The sequence below is a fragment of the Apteryx mantelli genome, chromosome 33, assembly GCF_036417845.1.
Source record: "Apteryx mantelli isolate bAptMan1 chromosome 33, bAptMan1.hap1, whole genome shotgun sequence".
NCBI classification, from domain to species: domain Eukaryota; kingdom Metazoa; phylum Chordata; class Aves; order Apterygiformes; family Apterygidae; genus Apteryx; species Apteryx mantelli.
This window is the reverse complement of record NC_090010.1, coordinates 1484140-1504846: the sequence shown is the minus strand read 5'-3', so window position 1 is coordinate 1504846 and position 20707 is coordinate 1484140. Positions and strand designations below refer to the sequence as shown.

The 20707-nt window shown below is 45.7% G+C and overlaps 2 protein-coding genes and 1 long non-coding RNA gene across 3 annotated transcripts; 2 read left to right on the top strand and 1 right to left on the bottom strand.

Moving 5' to 3' along the window:
* Window positions 1-6673: 6673 nt before the first annotated feature.
* On the top strand, window positions 6674-9738 carry HOXC9 (homeobox C9). The gene is made up of 2 exons (XM_067314112.1): window positions 6674-7238; window positions 9138-9738. The coding sequence occupies exons 1-2, from the start codon at window positions 6674-6676 to the stop codon at window positions 9380-9382; spliced, it is 810 nt and encodes a 269-aa protein (XP_067170213.1). The 3' UTR covers window positions 9383-9738.
* Window positions 9739-10102: 364 nt separating this feature from the next.
* On the top strand, window positions 10103-20707 carry HOXC8 (homeobox C8). The gene is made up of 3 exons (XM_067314113.1): window positions 10103-10178; window positions 16637-17076; window positions 18960-20707. Exons 2-3 carry the CDS (start codon window positions 16641-16643, stop codon window positions 19250-19252), a joined length of 729 nt encoding a protein of 242 aa, XP_067170214.1. The 5' UTR covers window positions 10103-10178; window positions 16637-16640; the 3' UTR covers window positions 19253-20707.
* LOC106486710 (uncharacterized) lies at window positions 14983-16389 on the bottom strand. The gene is made up of 3 exons (XR_001292942.2): window positions 16357-16389; window positions 15862-15921; window positions 14983-15342 (listed from the first exon to the last, which is right to left on the bottom strand). It is a non-coding gene; the product is annotated as an uncharacterized lncRNA (long non-coding RNA).

Sequence of the window (20707 nt, the reverse complement as noted above, 5' to 3'; positions counted from 1 at the left end):
TTTTAACAGCGACGATGTTGATTACTGCTACTTTTAACCATAATTATTTGATATTAGTGCTGTGATAATTGAATGATTTAAAGGATTCATTATAAATATGCTCAATTTGCCTTCTCTGTATTAACTATCTGCAGATTTCTTTCCCTTTCTTCTAACAGCATGTGTAAGACAAAACAATATCTGTTCTGTGTATATTAAGATTGATTTTATTTCTAAGAGACCACCCCCCTGGAGAGAAAGCGAAGAATCTAAAGTTAATATATGTTTAGCAACCCAACTCCAGAAACGCAATAAAAGTTAAAATCTCCCCTACTGTTTTTTAATTATGATATTAGATGGGGAAGAAGGACTGTGGGAATTTATTGCTTTAACTATTTTGTATATATATGTGCCTGCTTCTTATGTAAAAACATGGGTAGTCGAAAAGACACCACGCTGTTCGCCTGCATCTTCCTTCGCATAATATTGTTGGCTTTGTTGCTCATGTTCACGCACTTTCGGATGCTGCTATCAGAGTAAAATATTAGCGATATTACGACACGCTGGATTGCATAATTTTTCTTGCGTCTGTTCGTATAATGCTCCTCTCCCAGCAGGTGTAATTTAAAAACCTGGAGGTTTTTGCCTCTGTGTGTGTGTGTGTGAGCGCATTGCCTATGTAGGAACTTTATCCTTTGCTGCGAGCAGAGATTTGGGGGCTGTTTCGCAAACACCACCACCCCCAGCAAAAGAAATGGGTCTGAGGAGCTGAGTAGGCGGCTGCGGGAAGATGAGGTTGCGCTGATAAACTCTCCCATTTCGTGGCATGGGAAGAGCTCTGCTATGTTGCGCCGGGTGGTTTTGTTGTTGTTGTTGCTCCCTAGCGAAGCTCTGCTGGGTTCACGGAGACATTCGCTTCGCTTGACTTTGGGAAAGTCTCCCGGCGGCTTGGCTTTCCCCTCCGGAGACGTTGCCCGCTATATAGGCTGGAAAATAAACTGGCGTAGAGGGGTGTATAAAGGGCAGCAAATGTCCCTGCCCAAGGTTGTTATCTTTAGGTGTCTGCCTGGGCGTCTGACTCAGCCACCAACTATTTCCATAGGTATTGGACTCCACAGATGATCTGTACAAATGACTACTGGGGGGTGTGGGGGGGTGTGTGTGTGAAGGGAAATAAAGACAGTAGCGAGGAATTTGCTTCATTATTCCCTACTTTAAGCCAGATCCGCCGTAGAGCCAGGTTTAGCACTGCTCTTGCAGGATCTGCTTACACCAGGCCGGAGGCAGCGCGCTGGAGATGGGGCTGGAATCCACCGCCTGCAGCAGCGCCCCGGCCCCGCCGCCCTGCCCGGGCGTTTAAGGGGGGATATCGTCTCCCTTGGAGGGCACCAGGCTCTTCCCAACACCTTGGGCTTGCTTGCAAGCAAACAGCAGCAGCCCAAACAATAGGTTTTGCAGACACAACTTGGAGCTCGCAACTATAGTTATCTATGCTAATTACAGGGTGTCTGACAGAAGCGTAATAAATGTAAAGGGAGAAGTATAGAAATATGTTTCTTCAGGCAGTGTACAGTTCGCCGCTCTGGGTTCAGGCTTGTTTTCTCGCTCTGCTTTTAATTTGCTTCTCTGGGAAAGGAAAAAATTTTTCCCCTTCTGTTGACCTGCGTTTCGTATCACACCCAAACCCGAGCTAACCTGGTACGCCTCGGAGAAGGGCACGGAGCGCAGCTCGGTTTCGTAGCCTCCCCGGGGTTGTTTCAGAGCAGCTTCTGTTTGTGAACATCTGCAGCAGGGGTTCGTCTGGAGGAGACCTGAAATTTTTGGAAAGGACACCATAACCCACTTAAATAAATTGTTCTGAGCTTTAATTGCACCTCGGAATTTATTGTCTATTAGCCGTACCTCCAACACTGGCGAGACAGGAATTCTTAGCAACAAGCAGAGGGGAGCGGGGGGGAAGCACTTAAGCAGGTAAAAAACTCCTGCAGGGTCATTTTAACTATGGCTGATTTTATTTGCCTGGGCTATCACTCCCATATTGGGTTAAATTTAAGTTTCACGTCAATATAAAGCAATGTGCATGCAAGTTCCATCAGTCAGCTGGTGTCCAGGGGACCATTTTCTATATGAGAACTTTGAAGAAATCCAGAAGAAATATGATTTTTCAGGTACCCAAAGAATTTAGTAGGGAAAAAAAAAAAGGCAAAGTGTATAGCCTGCGATCGCACTGCTGCCAGATTCGCGGATAGTGTTTGGCCTGAAATTAATCTTTCCCCATATTTACTTTAAGAGATAATCCTGGAATAAATAGAGGCATCTGGGGGCATCAGGAAATATTTCGCGGCCTCGTCAGAGAGTCTGCTTTAGATTCATTCAATCCATTGTGTGCAATTTTTTCTCCTTTCCCTTTTTTTTTTTTTAATAATAGGAGGGGTGAAGAAAGAACAAAAGCAAGAGAGAAAGAATTTGGGCAGGCAAAAAAGAGAAGAGGAAGGGAATGAGAAAGGCCAAAGAAAGAGGCGGTTGGCGGGGGGGGGGGGGGGAAGAAGGCAACTTTATTCTCTTGCAGGGCTCCAAAGGCGAGCGAAGAGGCGCGCTGCCGGGTGGAAGTTGGAGCTGGCCGCAGGCTTACTTTCGTTTCGCTTATGGAGAGATATGAACCCAGCACCGCCCTTAATTGCTCCTCCAAGGCGCGGGGTGGAGGTGTGCGAAGGAGCCGAGCAGGAGCCCATTTATTTTTTTTTTGGCTTTCTTTCTTTTTTTTTTTTTGCTTTTTTTTTTTTTTTAATCCGAACTTGACAGTGTTGATTGAACCGAGGTGGAGGGTGGGGAGGGGGACGGTGCGGGTGGGTCTGGCGTGGGCAGAGGCTCCTCTCGGCCGCCTGTCAAGGGTGGCTCGCTGCTTGCTCAGCCCTCGGCCCCCGGCTGCAGCCTCCCGGGACCGCGGCCGGGGGCTGCCCGGGAGGCTGCGGGGTGCTTGGCGCTGCCCCTCCGGGGTTTGGAGGGGGGGGAAAGCATCCAGGCCTGGCTCTGCAACACATCCCCCCCTCCCTTTTCCCCCAAAGGGACTGCGGGCTAGCTTTCTCTTTTTGCACTAAAAAAAAAAAAAGGGGGGAGGGGGGGAATCAGCAAAAAGCAGTGTCACCTAAGCTCGCGGGGTGCCCAATAGGTTTCCCCCCGATATATATATATTTTTATTACTATTAGGATTATTTTTGTCTCCGTTCCTTCCAAGCAAAGAAGCGCAAAGCGAAAGCAAAAGGTTTCGAAGCGGAGCCCGGAGCGTGGCGGGGCCGGGGAGGGCTGCGGCGCGGGCTGAGCACACACAGCCCCCGCGGGCAGCAGGGCACGAAGCGTTGAGCTCCGAAAAGATGTCAGGAGTGGGCTGGCCAGGACAGTGCTCAGACAATGGCGTTCATTTTCTTAATTTACGAATCGACATTTTTTTTCCCCCCATTAGAAAAAAAAAATATATTTTTTTATATATATATATTAATATAGCTTGTGGACTGCTTGTGTTAGTTTTGCTCCGTGCAATTAAGTTTCTTCCCCCTGCCGAGCGCGAAGGGGAGGTGAGTGGAAAAGATTCTCCTGCCTGGAAGGGATGTGGTAGTTCCCCATCATTTCAGAAGAGGTAATCTCCCATTAAGCAAGTCTCGAAGCTTTTGTGGAAGCCTAGGAGTCTAGCTGGAGCGTGCATAAAAGCTGCAAGATAACCTTGTAGCTGCTGAATTCAATAGCAAGGCGTGCTCTAATTCCAGGGTGGATATTTGCTTGGAGACACTGCTACTTAAAAGAAGAATATTTCAGGATATGGCTGTATTTGCCTTGCACTCTGACTGGACTTTATTCATCTAACTTTGCATTCGTCCATGGGGATGGTTTCACGTCGAGGTGAACGTGGACGGACAATATTTTATGTGGGTTCACACTGTATGATAGAAGTGTGCAGCTAAATGGGGAGAAAATGTTGTCTTGAGCCATGCCTGTAGTTTGCTTTAAGGTGAAGTGTCTCCATCTCTGCTTTGTGCTGGTTAATTCTTAGAGACAAGCAAGCCCTGAATGAAAGGGGTTTGGATTACCAACGCGATGATATCTTTTTTCTTTTTCTTTTCTTCTTTTTTTTTTTTTTTTGTTGATCCTACAACAATATGGAGAGTGAATAATTCTATGTGATGAAGGTTTTCCGGGTGGAATAAAAGAAATCTTTGCAAGATATGTTTTCCTTTGTGTAGCGCCAAAATGCACCATTCACGACTAATTTAGTGACCTTGTCTGCTTGCATTAAGGTTACAAAAACTGCTGCGACTTATTAAAACTGTGCTGGTTGGGTAATCTCTGCTCGTTTTGCATTTCATGTGTGGTGTTTTTGGACACTTTTTCCTTTGAAAAACGTCCCCACTGACTCCGCTTTTCAGGGTTTCTCTCTCTCTGCAGGCTCAGTCCTTCCTTTCTCTCTCTCTCTTTCTCTCCCTGCCTCTCTCTTTTTTATTTCTCTCTCTCCCCTTCTGCATATATGTCTGCAGACACCCACTCTTCTGTAAGGATCCTCTTTAAAATATTCCATCAAAGTGTATGAAAGCCAAGCTGCCTTTTCCCCATCACATGTCACACCCCAGTATATTAGCAGGCTTGCACAGTAAGTATTTTTTAAATGGGAATAGATAAAAGAATGATGAGTATATCTCTATATATATTTTCTCGTGCACATAAAAATAACCGTCACTGGAGACTTGTGATTGACAGATAAACTGGTCTCGATAAAGGCCAAAGAAGACATTTTGCTCCTGCAGGAATATTTCCCTTTAAGGGCTCACATAAAGCACAGGACTTAAAACGGAATGAGAAATAAATTCAGTGGGTGAGCGAGTTGAGGACTTTTCTCTGCGAATTTGGAAAATCTCGAATCCCTTCACGAGCGACCCCCACCACACATATTACTATTTTAATGTCTTTTTTTCCCCCTTTTCTTTCCGAGAGGAAAATCTTATTTCTCAGAGGACAGACGTGCCCCTTTGCTAAAGCTCTGTGAATTAAGGTGCAGGCTTTATCTCTGCTCAGCTGAGGCACGTAACTTCCTAGGGTCTGGGGGCTCCTTTTCCAGCATCACATCTTCTCTCCTATTTACTCCCCAGTCCGATTTTATCTCCTTTCTCCCCACTGCTCGGATTTCCCATGCAACTTACTGAAAAAAAACGTATATATATTGTCATGTGTGTTCCTGGGACTTGCACACACTGTACCTAATGTAAGTCACTGGCGAATGCTGCATCACTGGAGACACACTGCCACCCCCCTTCGCCTCCTTGGCTGCCTGTCTTTCCCTAGGAGGAACCACCATCGCTTTCTGAGCCCCCACTTTTTCTCGGGCTTGCAAAAATTTGTGACCATCTCCCTCTCTCCCCTCCAAGTCACCACAGCCCTATAACACCCGAGGTGATGAATTGCCCTGGAGAGCCTAGACAATCCATATTTTGGGGGGATTTGCTTCTTGGAAAAAATACAAATAAAAAAAAAAGGAGAGTTTTTTTTGATTAGGTATCTTTCCCCCCCCCCCTTCCGGAGAAATCGCCTAACTCCATTCTTGCAGACTCCAATGGGCGTGAGCTATTTACCTACCTGTCTTTCCTTACAAAGGAAAGGTTATTCTTTCCAAAAAGCAGGCAGTATAGCAAACAAATTTTTAACGCACCCAACTTCTTCCATCGGTTTGGTGTAAAAGAAAAGTTTCCGCACATTAAAAAAATAACAATAATAATGTGTCAACCACACATTGTTGCTTGCTCCTAATACGCAAAATCTTGCTCCTTCCCAGCTATGCCTTATAGCTGAAACTCAGTCTTACAGTTTTATTTAATGAACGACACATTTATGAACAATCAAATGATCCTCGTAAAAATTTTATTGAAGGACATAAAAACATCCACGACTACTTGCCGAATAATGCAGCCTTTCACTGCAAAACCTCAATCTTTTTTTTTTTTTTTTTTTGGCGGTGGAGTTATTATTTCCCCCTCATGTTTTAAAAGGTGATCCTCTGTTGTTTTTTTTATTGTTATTATTATTTTTCCGCCAGAAGACACTTATTTCTAAAGCAGAAATAGAGGTGCCTGTGCCCCACACATTTCTTAGCTGCTGAGCAGGCTGACGATCAGACACCGCTGCAAAAGATGGCAAAAAGCTCCGCTTGCGCTTAGCCTAAGAGCCTCTAAACCCAGCTCCTTTTCCGAAGTGGGGTGGGAAGCCCAACTCTGCTACACTTTGAGCCGATGCCTTTCCACCGATATTCCATTTAATGTATCCATTATAGCCTGCAAGCTGCAGAAGCAAAGGACAGAGACAAATTACGTCAAGAAATAGTTCCTGTGCTACCTTCCACAATTACCTTCCACCTTCCTCAGCACCAGGGAAAATCACCCCCAGCCCGCAAGGCAGAGCTGCCCGGGGCTAATGAAATGCAAGCCTCCCGCCTCCTAATATCCGCATTATTTCCCCGAGTTTTACGAAAAGCCAGGTCGCATAGGCGCTATTAAAAAAAGACCTGCGGATTGATCCACGCTATATTTTTGGGTAAATACAATCACGTGAGGGCGGGCAGCCAATGGCACACTGGGAAAGGCTGAAAAAATAATTACCTGCCCTGATTGTTCTATGAGAAGATAAAAAGTACACATACAGTTCATACAATAATCTTATGAATGTAAAAGAGGGGGAAACCATGTCGGCTTCGGGCCCCATAAGCAACTATTATGTAGACTCCTTGATAAGCCACGAGAACGAAGAGCTCTTGGCCTCCAGGTTCCCCACCACTGCCTCCCACCCGGCTGCTGCCAGACCGTCAGGATTAGTGCCGGACTGTGCCGACTTTCCATCGTGCAGTTTCGCCCCCAAGCCGGCCGTTTTTACCACCTCCTGGGCTCCCGTGCCCTCGCAGGCGGCCGTGGGCTACCACCACGCGTACGGCCCGCAGGCGCCCGTCGGGGCCGAGCCCAGGTACATGCGGACTTGGCTGGAGCCCCTCGCCGGGGCCGTCTCCTTCCCGGCCTTCGCGCCCGGCGGTCGCCCCTACGGCCTCAAACCCGACGCCTTCGGCGGGCGCCGGGCGGAGTGCGGCCCCGCGGACGGCCGCGGCTACGCGGATTACATGTACGCGGCTCCCGGGGAGCTGAGAGACAGAGCCGCGCAGACCCTGCCTTCCCCGGAGGCCGAAGCCATCGCTGCCAGCAAACACAAAGAAGAAAAGCACGAATTAGACCCTAGTAAGTCGAAGTCATTCTTGTTTACGACCGGGGAGGCATTACAGCTTTCCAGTACCGTACTCAATAAAATGGAATTACCTTTAGAGAGCCCCTGCCCTAAAACTCCAGATATGCAGGAAGATCTCTGTTTTTTTTCTTTTTCCTTTTTCCTTTTTTTTTTCTTTTTTCTTTTTTAATCCGCCCGGCAGGACCGCAGGACGAATATCTGTACTTTGTTTTGGTCTGTTTAGTCTATTTTTTTTTTTGAAGGGGGTCTATTGGCTTCTTTGATCAAATATTCATCACCTTCCTTAAAAAAAAAAGAGAGAGACTGTGAGACAGAGAGGGTTAGACAGAGCGAGGAGCCTCTTTGCTTTCAAATATTCCCACTTTCAAAGAACAAGGAAGAGTTGTAGTTATCTCCCTGCTGGCTGGAAGTGAGTGTATTCATGTGGGTTTTTGGGGAGGGGAAGAGAATATCTCCGAAGAAATACAGAGGTGTCTCTTTATCTATTTTAAAAATCAATAAAAGCTCCCCTGGTGGAATTATTCCTGAAATATCCCAACACGTGGGAATAAATGAAAAGGTGGGTACCCTGGGGAGAAAAAGGGGGGCAAAAAAAAAAAAAGATGAGGAAAATTAGAATCGTAAAGACATAAAGTGAGTGTATGGAGGTAGCTGAGGGCAAAAGGCAGCGAGCGCAGGACATTGGACCATACACTTGAAGAAACCCCTTCTCCAGCCCCAAGTGAGAGAGAGGGAGGGAAAAAGAAAGAAAGAAAAAAAAAAAAACAAAAAAAAACCAACCACCACAAAACCTTGAACATTGCAGCACGGGGCCGAGGAATCAGGTAACCACCAGCCCGAGCTTAAGTGTCCCCCCTGCAACCGGTGCAGCTCAGCTGAGCGGGCACCCCCGAGCCCTGCAGGGAGCTGCCAGGGCAAAAAGCTCCTCAGCAAGCAGAGAGCAAAAAAAACCAACCTCCCCCAAATAAAAAAAAAAATGTCCTTGCAAAGCTTGGGGGGAGCTGGGCTGGGGGGTGCGGGGTGAGGGTGCACCCCCGTGCACACACGCGCGCACCCAGGCGCAGGGGCGAGGGTGCCATGTGTTGATTGAACCCCCTTGGCCTAACTCGCTGCTGAAATGCCGATTTCCAAGCGATAAGCTCCGTGTCAGCAGATGCAACCACCTTTGTATCGCTCTCTCTATCTAAAATATATATATATATATATATAATTACACGCGGGCTGGTGCCAGGCACCCTTGTGAGCAAAACGAGTTTGAAGGAGCAGGGGCGGATGGGTGCTCCGCTGGCAGAGAGCTCCCTAAAACGCGGAAAAGCAAAATATTATTCCAAGGAGGAATAAATACCCTATGTTATCCCGTAGCATTTTCGTCCTGACCAAGTGGGGTAGTGGCAGTAACGTGAAAGGTCCTTTTAGGCTAGAAAAACCTATTTCTGGCAGCCAGTGGGACATCTTGCGTGTCATCCTGAAGATATTGAAAAAATAAACTCGACTTTCCAGGTCTGTGAGAGCTTCTAGGGAAAGTATTGGAGAGCAGAGGTTGTAAAAAGAGTTTATGGGCCTATGAAATGGTGGGAATTTTGACTTTTTATGACTATGTTCTTAGATTACTGCTAGTAGCAGTCATGTGGATAATTATTATTTTAAACCCATTGCTACAGTTTTATTTACTGAAACTTTTATGTGAGAACAGCAGCAAAAGAGAAGGAAATGACCCCCTCCAAAATAAACATATTAAACTCTTCTGAAGGTCACTTAAAATATTTAGGTAAGATCTGCTAATTAAACAGGTTTCTTGCTAGAGATATATCTGGGTGTGGAGGGGGGAAGGGAAGAAAGGCAGCTGTATACATTGATTTTTTTTTCCAAAAAAAAAAAATCTTCTTTCTCAGACAATCCCGTCGCAAATTGGATTCATGCGCGCTCCACGAGGAAGAAAAGATGCCCTTACACAAAGTATCAGACCCTGGAACTGGAAAAAGAGTTTTTATTCAATATGTACCTTACACGGGACCGAAGGTACGAAGTAGCCAGAGTCCTTAATCTCACTGAACGCCAAGTCAAAATCTGGTTTCAGAACAGGCGAATGAAAATGAAGAAAATGAATAAAGAAAAAAACGATAAAGAACAGCAATAAAGTTGGCAAAGCCCAGTCAATGAGAAACGAGGGTGGAAAAAGAAAAGAGGCTGTTTTTCGGGTTTGAAATGTTTCTGACTTTGTGCGGATGAATGTTTAGCATTATAGTCAAACACAGCAAGCGTTTTGGAACACGAGTCTTTTCTAAAATGCAACTAAATAAAAGAAAGATGTTTGGGGGGTTTGTTTTCCTTTCCTTTCTTCTTCCTTTTTTTTTTTTGTGTTGTCCTCCTCAGAAAACAAACACGCAAAGTACTTGAAAATTTTATTTTTTGGTATTTTATTTCATAAGTTAAACTTATCCAGTATTTTTATTTTTTAAGTTCGTGAGCTTGTGAGTTGAATATTTTGTACAAAAAAAAAAAAAAAAAAAAAAACGAAGAAAAAAAAAAAGATAAAAAAGACTTAAGGGAATATGGCTCCATGATGTCCTGTCATAGTGTTGAACGTTTCTGCTGTACTGATTTCGTGTATTTTATTCTTGTCTCAGAACCGTTCTGTAATATTGTTATGTTCGCTATTGTAGAGCAGCTCTATGTAAATATACCTAACGTCACGGGAAGGAAAAAAAAAAAAAGAAAAGAAAAGAGAAAAAAAAAAAACAAATCTCAGCATGTAGGTGTCTTTTTTATTTCAAGCAGGGGAGCAGCCCCGCGGCTGCGGCGGGCGCTGGGAGCGCCGGTGCCGCTGGCCGCAGCCCGGGCAGAGGCGGGACCGGGCACCGGCGGAGCGGAGCTTTCCGCTTCCTTCCCCGGCACTTTTCTATTTCGCAGTACCATAATAAAAAGGCGCTGAGGTAAGGGTTTATATGTGCCATCCATTTTTCTTTCCTTTTTTTTTTTTTTTTTTAGATTGGGATAATTAATTGTACTAATTTATGACCCCGGGCGATCGAAGTATATGTAAAAAGGCTAAATATGGATGCTGGGAATAGAGGAGCTGGCAAAGGCAGCCGCTGCTTGCCAGCCACTCCCGGGTAGCTCCTGCATTATCGATGGGTTGCCAAAAACTTGGAGCGTGGCTGGAAGTGCTGCTTCTCGCCAGACAGGCTGAGCTGGCCAGAAAAAAAAAAAGAAAAAAAAAAAAAAGGAAAAAGGAAGGGATCGAGGGGAGAAAGAGCAGGGGGCTAAATGTGTGCTGGCGCTGCAAATTTTCGGGCTAAAAAGCAGACTTCCCCCCACCTCCACCTCCCTTTCGCCCTCCACGGGGTAAAAAAAAAAGAAAAAAAGAAAAAAAGAGCTGTTTGCTGCGGAAAGGTCAAACCCCACCATCCTGCCAGGGCGAAATGGGGGTTTCTGGCGCTCCAGTGGTTTGTGCAGAGGCGAGAAAACACGCTGCCCCCAGCGCGTTTGAGCCGGGATTTATCAATGGCTTCTTCTCTGGGCGCTTTCCAGGCTGCTGAATGAGAAACAAGAGGCAGGAGATTGTATAAAAAATGAGCAGCGAGGGATGTTTAATCATAAAAACTTGTTATAGGGCCCTTTCTTTAATGAAATGAGTGGAGCGGCGTTTTAATCTTTCTAATCAAAACCAGATCAGGCGAGCAAGATACGTTTGTCGCCCTCGTCCCAGTTCCTCCGAAATCAAAAAATCTGGAAGCGATTACTTCTGCTGATCTCATAAAATATTGCTCTTTAATATTTCTTGCTTAAACATTTGGAGGGTTTCTTTCCCTTGCCTGATTTGTATCCTCGCTTTTAAAGCGCGGGGTCTATTTTTGTCACTGGAGAGGGACACGGTCTATCAGTGGAAACATCACTGGAGCAGGGGAAGCTAAAAGCCCTTTTACAATCCCAGTTTTGTGCCGGCTCTGTTTGGAAAACCTTAACAAGCGCAATGAAATGGTTAGGTTAGAAAACATTTTAGCAGAGTGAAGATTTATGGACCAAAAAAAAAAAAAAAAGGAGAGAGAGACAGAGAGAGAAAGGGAAATCTTTCTACCTCAGTCATGTCAATTAATTTATTTATTTTTATCTTTCCCCCCTCCCTTCTCTCTATCAGTTTATCCCGACTATATATATACATATATATATATATATATATATAAATCCTGCAGGCTTGGAAAGCGGCTCGCCCACATCCTCTCTGCAAGAGGGGCGAAACGGACCCGTTTTCTTATTAATTAAGAGCGACTCATAAGCGTCATTTGGACAGGGCTTGGGGAAGGCGCTTTCGGCCGCCGCTTTCTGGAGCGGGGAGGTGGTGGTGGTGGTTGGGGGGGGGGGGGAAGAAGCTGTCAGGCGATGTTTAGCGACGTTGAAAAGGCATGATGTATGGAAGTTCATTTTGGCCCCCTTTCATTCAGACGGATCCCATTTCCAGTGCGACCACGGGCTGCTCCCTCCCCCCCCCCCCCAGCCCTTCCCCTCCCTCCGCAGCCCCGTCCGCAGTCGTCGCTGGGGCAAGAGCCCCGTTAGAGCCGACGGGCAGCGCAGGAGATGCCCCTTTGTCTCCATAGAGCCGGGGGTGGGGAGGATTTGGGGTTTTCTGTGTTTTTTTTTGGGGGGGGGGCCTTTTTTTTTTGGTCTTTTGTAGCTGGTGGGTTGGGTCGCCTTAAAAATCCTGCCGCGGTTTTAGTTCATGTGCAAGGCTCCCGGGATCCTCGCCACCCCCCCCCCCCCCGGTGCAGGGTTACACCAGTTATAAAATGCCATTTGGCCCTGCTGGGAGGCTGCTCGGCCATTGAATTTCTCCGCCGCCGGAGCCTCGCTTTTCCGGGGGGGGGGGTAGGGGGGGGAAAGAAAAGGCACAGCGTGGCGACAAAAAAATAAATAAAAATACTACTAATAAAAAATAGCCGGCGAGCGCAGAGCAGCACACCCTGTGGCCAGTCTTTCTCGGGGATTAATGTATCAAAATGCTCCAATTTCGGCATCCTTTGACATATGGCGCGTGTGTGCGTGTGCATACTGATACAGCTATTGTGTGTCGGCGCTGCTGGACGTGCACATGGGATTTCTGGCTGCCGAGCTGTTCCTATAGCTCTGTGTGTGCTCGCATACATGGCAATATATGTATATTTTTAATATATATGTGTGTATAACGCTCGTGCGTACGTGTGTTTAAGCGAATGCGCTTGTGCGTGTGCGTGTGTGTGTGTGCGCGCATCGCTGCCTAGTTTAAAATCTGCCCTTTTGTAAGGCGCATAAAACCTGCAGGAACCTCCAGCTGTCCATAGGTACATTTCCGCAGCAAAAAGAAAAAAAAAAAGAAAAAGAAGAAAAAAAAGGGAAAAAAAGGGGGGGAAAGAAAAAAAAAAGCGCCAGTTTTACAACTCTGTTTGTCTCACTGCTATGCGGCGCTGAATAGGACTGAACAAAACAGGACCCTCGCTCTGGCTAGACGTCTGGCTTTAATTGTTTTATGGTTTAAATAAGGTGGGTGCTCTTCCCTTTGAAAGGGCCTTAGTGGAATGTTTTGTCTACAAGCTACAAACAACAGACCCCCTCGGACGAGGGGAGGTTGGGGGGGAAAAAAAATACAAAAAAAAAAAAAAAGAAGAAGAAGAAGAAGAAGAAGAGGAAGAAAATCAACCCCTCCCCGACTCGAAGTTAAAACTGATAAAAGCGCTGAAGTTGCGCGGAGAGATGGCACAGCTGGCGGGGTTTGTTTGTCTCTGTGTATACACATTGTGCAGGTTATTTTTATTTTATTTTATTTTATGGGTTTTTTTTTCCGCGAAAGAGGAGAAGGAGGAGGGGGGGGAATAAAAGAAAGGGGGGAAAAAACAGCGTTTTTACCCTCAAAACGCTGCCCCCGATTGATTGTGCTGGTGGGAGCGGCCGCGGGGGCAGCGCGGGCGGCCCGCGGGGGGCGGCGGCCCGCGGGGGCGAAGCGCTGCGCGGCGGCCCGCGGGCCCCCACGCGCGGCTCCGCGCCGCGGCCGCGAGATGGCGCCCTTGCCCAATGTTGGCGCCGCGCACGCGGCCGCCGCCGCCCGCGGCTCCCCCGCGCCCGCGGAGCCCCGCGCGGCGCCACGGCGCCCGCCCGCGCAGCGCCCCTCCACCCCCCCCCTTTGCCAAAAAATAACCCCGAAAAAAAATCCCTTTTTTATCCCCTTACAAATCTCCCGGAGCAACTCGCTGCTTGGATTTTTTAAATTAATATTTATTTCTTAAAATTCCTTCATAGTGGGAGGGTGCGGAAATGACATTCCCCCCCCCCCCCCCCGCGAAGGTCAGGAAAAGGAGAAGTGGAATAAAATCACGCAGCGTCTCAAAGTGCAATGCGGGCGCGGGGGTAAAGCTACGTTCAAGCGCACGCCCCCGAAAGACACATTGACACACACCCATAAACACACAGCCCAAACAGTGCAGACAAAGGACAGCACTTTCCCCAGACAGCAAATGTCAAGATATTTCCCTAAAAAGAAAAAAAAAAAAACAAGTAGAGAATTGCATATATCCTATTTAATGAAAATGGCGAGTGGGCTTTCTTTCTTCCATAGACGCAGATGGCAAATATTGATTTTTCCGCCTAGGTACAATTCCGGTTATTCTGCTGAAACACTCACTGCACCTTTGGCTATTGCGTACAGGGACAATAATTCGAAAAATGCGGCAGCTATTCCCAACCTTCACCCAGCTGCCCAGATTTGACAACTTTTTTATTTTATTATTATTATTATTTTTTTGCAGTCCCGTCCTTTAATTTGCACAGGAACATTTATTGCATTGGCAAGCTATTTAAGGCGCTGGGATCTTAAAAATAGGAGTGCTATTGATTAAACCAGGAAAATGGTCACCTCGCCTATTAGCAGTTAATTAAGGAGCCTCTTTCCTAGCTGTTTCTTCATTTTTTTCGCTGGGTTTCTTCAGGCATGGGGTTACCTGGGCAAGGGAGGGGGGGGGATCGGAGCGGTAATTTCTGCTGCAAAAATGAATATGTTCACTGTGCTGCGCTGGGAATTATGCGTAATTCGTGCAGGCTGTTTCTCCAGAGCATATGTGGCTTTATTTTTTAATATTTTCACCATAGGCGGTGGGAAAATTGCCATTCTTCTGCAGAGTTCATTGTCTGCTTACGGGGAGGGGGGAGACACTCACATCTGTAGCCTTTCTGAAAGGAATAACACATCCTCCTCTTTTATTTGTGAAAATCTAATAAAGATGGACTGGAAGGCTACTGTGTCTTTTTCTTTTCTCTCTCTCTCTCTCTCTTATATTGGGAAGGTGTCTGCAAAAAATACAGCTGCAATCTCACAAGAGGTTTGCGCGGCTCCGTGCCTCAAAAAATCAAGAATGTGACCTTTGCTGGGGAGAAAAACACACCTAAAAACCATCTTTGCGAATGTAGCTGAGATTGTATTTTCGTCCTCCGCACTGGAAATCAGTCAGAGCTACTTAGGTCTCTTCTGAAAATAATTAGGCTGCTTTTTTTTTTGCGTGTGTGTGTGTGTGTGAAAGAACATGAGGGAAACATTTGAAGGTCTGTAGACTTTTGAAGGAAACACGCTGACTGTTAATAACACTATGTAATTTATAGCAAGGGGTTGGGGTTTTGGGAGCTTTTTTTTCGGTTCAGAACTCTACAGAACAGCAGAGGAAATATGAATTCGACAAGTTCCCCTCCCTCCCTTGAAAAAATTAACACGAATCATGGTGATTTTCTGCTATGTTTTAATGAGCTGAGCTCCTCAACGCGGTCGTAAAATGAAGTGTCCGAAGTGAAAGGTTTCTGCGAGTGGTCACTTAAGGTACAAAAAGTATGCAGGAGGGAAGGGGCCCGCTAATATCGCTTATCAGATTAAAAAAATCGGGAATAACTGTGCTTAATGGCGAAAAAATGTCGATGGCTATTTTTACAGGCAAAGCCGCACGAGACCCGCACAAAAGGGAGTACGTACTTTCTGCCTCACTTTTCCTCTCTTTCTTCCAAAGTAGCTCTCTTTAAGCCATGGTCTACTTTATTCCCCTTGGAAGGACGCTTTCCCTGCGATTTTCAGCCGTGGGTTTCCAGTGGCTGCTCCGAAAGGAAGCAAGAAAAAAAAAAGAGAAATAAATAATAATAATAATAATAATAATAATGAAAGTCCCCGTGATTTTTTTCCTTTATTTTCTTAAAAGAAGGACAGCAAGGAGCGACCAATCAATACGGAGTGGCTTCCCCCGGCTCGCTCGCTTTTTGCTTTTGTTTGCTTGTCTGATTCCAATATGCCAACCACCATCACCACAATAACAACAACACGCACAGCTACAACCCCCCCCCCCAAAGGAAAAAAAATAAAAGCAGAAGAAATCTGGGCTCAGACACTCCAAAAAAAGCCACAACACCCCCGCTCTGCTTTCCTAGGAGGGACCAGCCCCCCCCCACCAACCCTCCCTCCTGCCCCCCCCCCAAACCCCAACACAAGGACAACAACAACAACAACAACAACACTGGAGGAGGGGGGGGGGTATTTTCCCTCTCTGGCTGCAAAAGGGGGTCAAAAGCCCCCCAAATCGGGTTGTGGGGGGGGGGGGGAACAGGGGCTCCCTTTACCTGTTGAGGTTACCTAGGCTGACCTCCCAGCGCATGTATTCGCTGCCAGCAGTGAAGAGGCTGGGAAAAGAGGAGGAGGAGGAGGAGGAGGAAGGCGGAGGGTGGTGGTGGTGGGGGGGAGTTGTTGGGTATTAATGCGCACCTTTCTCCCCCTCCTCCCCTCGGTAGGTGTGGGTGTCGTCCCCCCCCCCCCCCTCCCGGAGGGTGCTGCCCCCTCTTCCCCTGCCCGCACCACCTTGCCTTCACCCCCTTTCCCCAGCGCCCCCAAATCGCTGTCATTTCCCTCGCAGCCTGTCTCAGGGTGGCGGAGTGATGTGTACATATCGCGTGTGAGAGAGGGAGAGGGAGAGGGAGAGAGAGAGAGGAGGAAGGAGGAAAGGAGGGAAAAAAAAAAAAAAAAGCGAGCCACACCACCGGGATTTTGAGGAATTTGCCTGTGGTGTTAAAGGGAAGGAGCAGAGTTACAGAGAAATTGAGAGAGAGAGCTCTACCTACCGACAGATTACAAGAGAAGTCAAGAGCACCGAGGACCAAGCGTGCGGGCACATAGAGGCACCATGAAACGCCTTTGAGATCGCCTTTAAAAAAAAAAAAAAAAGCAAAAAAACAAAAAAACAAAACCAACAAAAAATACAAAAAAAAAAAGCCACTCCAAAAACAAAAAAAAACAGGACTTGAGACAGTCCAGGGACACTAATCTAGAATTAAAGCCTCTTCTTTTTTTTTTTTTGCATTTTTTTCCTTTTTTTTTTTTTTTTTTTTTTTTGCATGCGAGGGTCATGAGCTCCTACTTTGTAAATCCGCTCTTTTCCAAGTACAAAGGCGGTGAATCGCTGGAACCAACTTACTACGACTGCCGATTTCCACAAAGTGTCAGCAGGAGCCATGCTCTCGTGTATGGTCCGGGCACTACTGCTCCCACCTTCCAGCACCCTTCACACCACGTCCAAGAGTTTTTCCACCACGGAACCTCCAGCATCTCCAACTCGGGATACCAGCAAAACCCATGCGCCTTGGCGTGTCACGGAGACGCTTCTAAATTCTATGGATATGAAGCTCTGCCGAGGCAATCGCTTTATGGTGCTCAGCAAGAGACGACTGTTGTACAATATCCTGACTGTAAATCGTCTTCCAACAGTAACTCTAGCGAGGGACAAGGGCATTTAAATCAAAATTCGTCTCCCAGTCTCATGTTCCCATGGATGAGACCTCACGGTTAGGACCTTTTTTTTCCTCCTCCTTAAATGTTTTCCTTTAATTTTTTTCTCGCTTTCTCTCTCTCTCTCTCTCTGCTCTCTCTGTCTCTCTGTCTATCTCTATATATATATGTATGCATATACAGGCACACACATATGTATATGTATATACACACACATAAACATATATGCATACATAGATATATATAAATATAAGAGGCGTAGATGTAAAATATGAAAGGAATGGGCAGTTTTGTGTTAATGTTTCTTCTTTTTAGGAAGACCTTTGAAAGCAAACAAGGCAGCAGTTACTAGAGAGCCAGCAAGGTGATTCCCTGCACAAGGCTTAAATCACAATAAAGTAAAACTTGTTTTTTATTGCTTGCCTTGAGGATAGGCAGTAAGATACAGCTCCCACGAGGTTATTTGCATGTTGATAATACACTGCTCTTTAAAATGTCATATAGCCTTTCATAACCGCTGGGAGATGAAGTCTGAAAGGTGGGAACTTGTATAAGTATTACTAATACTTTACATCTGTTTCTTAAAGCCTAGAGATAAAAGTTTAAGCAGAAAGGGAAACTTAGCTCAGAGCCATGGGGTGGGGCGGCAGACAACATTATACTGTCCTGGGTTAAAAAAAAAAAAGGGGGGGGGGAGGGAAATTCAAAATAATTTGGGCTGAATGGAACTTTGCTCATGTGAAGTCCAGATAATTGCACAGAAAGCGAAATGCTGCAAAGTACAAGTTTCCCCCACCGAAGTTCCAAGGTTGTCTAGAAGCCTTGTTACTTCCAAACATGTGCAGGTTAGTGCTAATTTTTAAGGACAATCCGAGCAATAAAGTTCCCCCCCTCCACCCACCCCCACCAAAAATTAGAAAGAAAATAAAATAATAGAAAGAAGCTGTGGCTAAGGTGGAGAGGATGTGGCCCGGAGAGGCTGGAAGACAGACGCAAAGGAAAACACGTTATTTATCTAAGCTTTGACCTAGAGGTAGTCTCAAGGATGCAATCATTTCGAGCTGGAGGATATTTTAGCAAATACATTGTTTTTTTCTCGTTGAGAAAGTACTGTGCAGAAGGAAGGGCTCAGCTGCACATACCTATGTCCTCTTTCTTTCTTTCTTTCTTTCTTTCTTTCTTTTTTGGCTATTGCTGCAAATGTCCATCTCTCTGCTTCTCTCAAATACTATCTCTGTGTTTGCATAGGCACATCTGCATCTCGCTGGATGTGTGGGCTTTGCACACCTCCATCCCTAACCGAAAAGACGGGCAGAGAGAATTTCGTGGCAAATTCAATTTCTCAGGGTTTCAATATTATCAGTTATGAATACCCTGAGCCTATATTTTGGGAGCCACGCTTGGAAAAGGGAAGCAGAGCTGGGCATTTTGCAAAAACAAACAAACAAGCAAAGGAAAAAAATAAAAGACTGGGGAGGGGAAGGAGAAAGGCTGGAGAGGATTTAATGAGGAATAATGCACCCCTCGTCAAAAGAAGGGAGAAATAACTTAAATTTTTCTGAATTGCACTCCACTCCTTAACATGTAATCACCTTTGAGGAGAGTGGGCACCTCTATTTGGTGCAGGAGCTTTGCCACGCAGCTCTATGCCCCTATACAAAAGGACTCAGAACTGGCTTTTTTTCCAGAAAGAGCCAGGTTAAGGCATCACGCCACTACTAATAACCACCATATCAGGGCTATGATTATTATTAATAACACCCCTTCCAGCCAGGCTTTTATTATAAGGTGTAAGGGGGCTTTTTTGGGGAGGGGGAGGCACCACTTTCTCCAGGAAAAGGAGGCAAAGGGGAGGCAAGAGCCTGCAAGGAGGGAGAGCGAAGAAGGCATTGCTATTATATATATATATATTTTTTTTGTGGTTGTTTGTGTCCTACAGCTCCCGGAAGACGCAGTGGCAGGCAAACTTACAGCCGGTACCAGACCCTGGAGTTAGAAAAGGAGTTCCTCTTCAACCCGTATTTGACACGGAAGCGGCGGATTGAGGTCTCTCACGCCCTGGGACTGACCGAGAGACAAGTGAAGATCTGGTTCCAGAACCGGCGAATGAAGTGGAAAAAAGAAAACAACAAAGATAAGCTGCCGGGGGCCAGGGACGAGGAGAAAACGGAAGAAGAAGGGAACGAAGAAGAGGAAAAAGAAGAGGAGGAAAAAGAAGAAAGCAAGGACTGAGCTCTCAGCCCCTTGAAGTCTCGTTTTATGGCAGATGATAAATCGAGATGTTTACGACGGTCATTTGCTTTTATAGAGTATAGAATGGAGAGGCTCACACAGCAGTAACTACCTGTCAAACAGTTGTAGCCTTTTTTTATTGTCATAGAAACTTCCCCTACTTCTTTTTCTTTTTTTTTTTTGATAGCTGCATTTTTAGTTCCATAAATACATAGCTGGCTTGGCTGCAACAGCGGGTGGGGGGGGAAATAAATAAAAAAAAAATAAAAATGATCCAGCAAAAGCAACCCCACCACCACCACCAGCAGCACAAACCCAAGCCTGGAAGCAAATGCCACTGCTCTTCCACTGCGCCCGCCTGTGCCCATGCACATGTGAATGGCTGCAGAATATATCTTTATTTTCGCAGGCTGGACTTTGCTGCTTAGCTTGGTGGGGGTTTTAATTATTATGATGATTTTTTTCTCTGCTGGGGGGGAAGCGTGGTGTTGCTTGCAGCTCCCTTAGCTAGTTGGTGTAATATCTCTGCGCATCTCCATTGCTACGAGCCATTTATCAATTCGCTGGTAGGGGCCACTCCTGCGGCCCCTGCGAGATAAGAAGAGGAGCTGGGAGGGTGAACATACCTGGTAGAGCCGGCAAAAACACCCCCTCCCTCTCTTACCTCCCCCCCCCATTTCTATAGGACTGTGGCTGTATGTAGAAAATACCTATTTGCCTAAGACTTGATAGGCCAAAAATAGGGAGGTTGGCAACCTCCTCCTCTCCATAGGCGCTGTTTACCATTTGACTGTGTGAGCACTCGAAATTCTTCGTGTACTACCTAAAGGGAAAACCTGCAATAATAATCCAGTGTATTATCAGCAAGGGGCTTACGTATCCTAAATTTTACTTGGTCGGCATTGATTTAAGCGAGAGCGAGCTGCGTTGTTGCCCTGATGCAAGCTACTAAGTAGCAGGGGAAAAAAAAACCCAATAATAAACGTGAAATAAACCACCAACCTTGTATTGTACTTTATCACTACCTATAGAAGGAGTCATGCTTTGAAAGTATTTGTAATGCGGTTTTATTGTCGTTTGTTGCTGCTTATTTTCTTGGAAAATGAAAAATAATAAAAAAAAAAACCCAACAACTGAAACTGCCTAGTTGAGAACGCACAGTATTGTATTATTTTATTGTGCTTATAAAGTAGTGTAGAACTAAATTGCACTGAATGTATAGTTATCTATTTGTCTTGACTTATCTGTTAATGCAACATGCTCGAAACAAAAAAAAAAATCGTCATTTGTTTTATGTAAAAGCATAGTTCTGCGTGTTCAAACTCTGAATGTAGCAATTTCCGCCAGAAAAATAAAAAAAAAAATCTGGACACCGTGGATTTGTATTGTATACGTGAGACATTACGTAAATAATAATAATAATAATAATAATAATAAAAAAAGGTTTTAAAAGGA

Excerpts from the sequence above, each read along its gene's own strand:
- HOXC9 (XM_067314112.1), top strand. The coding sequence starts at position 6,674 with ATGAATGTAAAAGAGGGGGAAACCATGTCGGCTTCGGGCCCCATAAGC. Across the intron at positions 7,239-9,137 it reads AAAGCACGAATTAGACCCTA|ACAATCCCGTCGCAAATTGG; the intron begins GTAAGTCGAAGT and ends CTTCTTTCTCAG.
- HOXC8 (XM_067314113.1), top strand. The coding sequence starts at position 16,641 with ATGAGCTCCTACTTTGTAAATCCGCTCTTTTCCAAGTACAAAGGCGGT. Across the intron at positions 17,077-18,959 it reads CCCATGGATGAGACCTCACG|CTCCCGGAAGACGCAGTGGC; the intron begins GTTAGGACCTTT and ends TGTGTCCTACAG.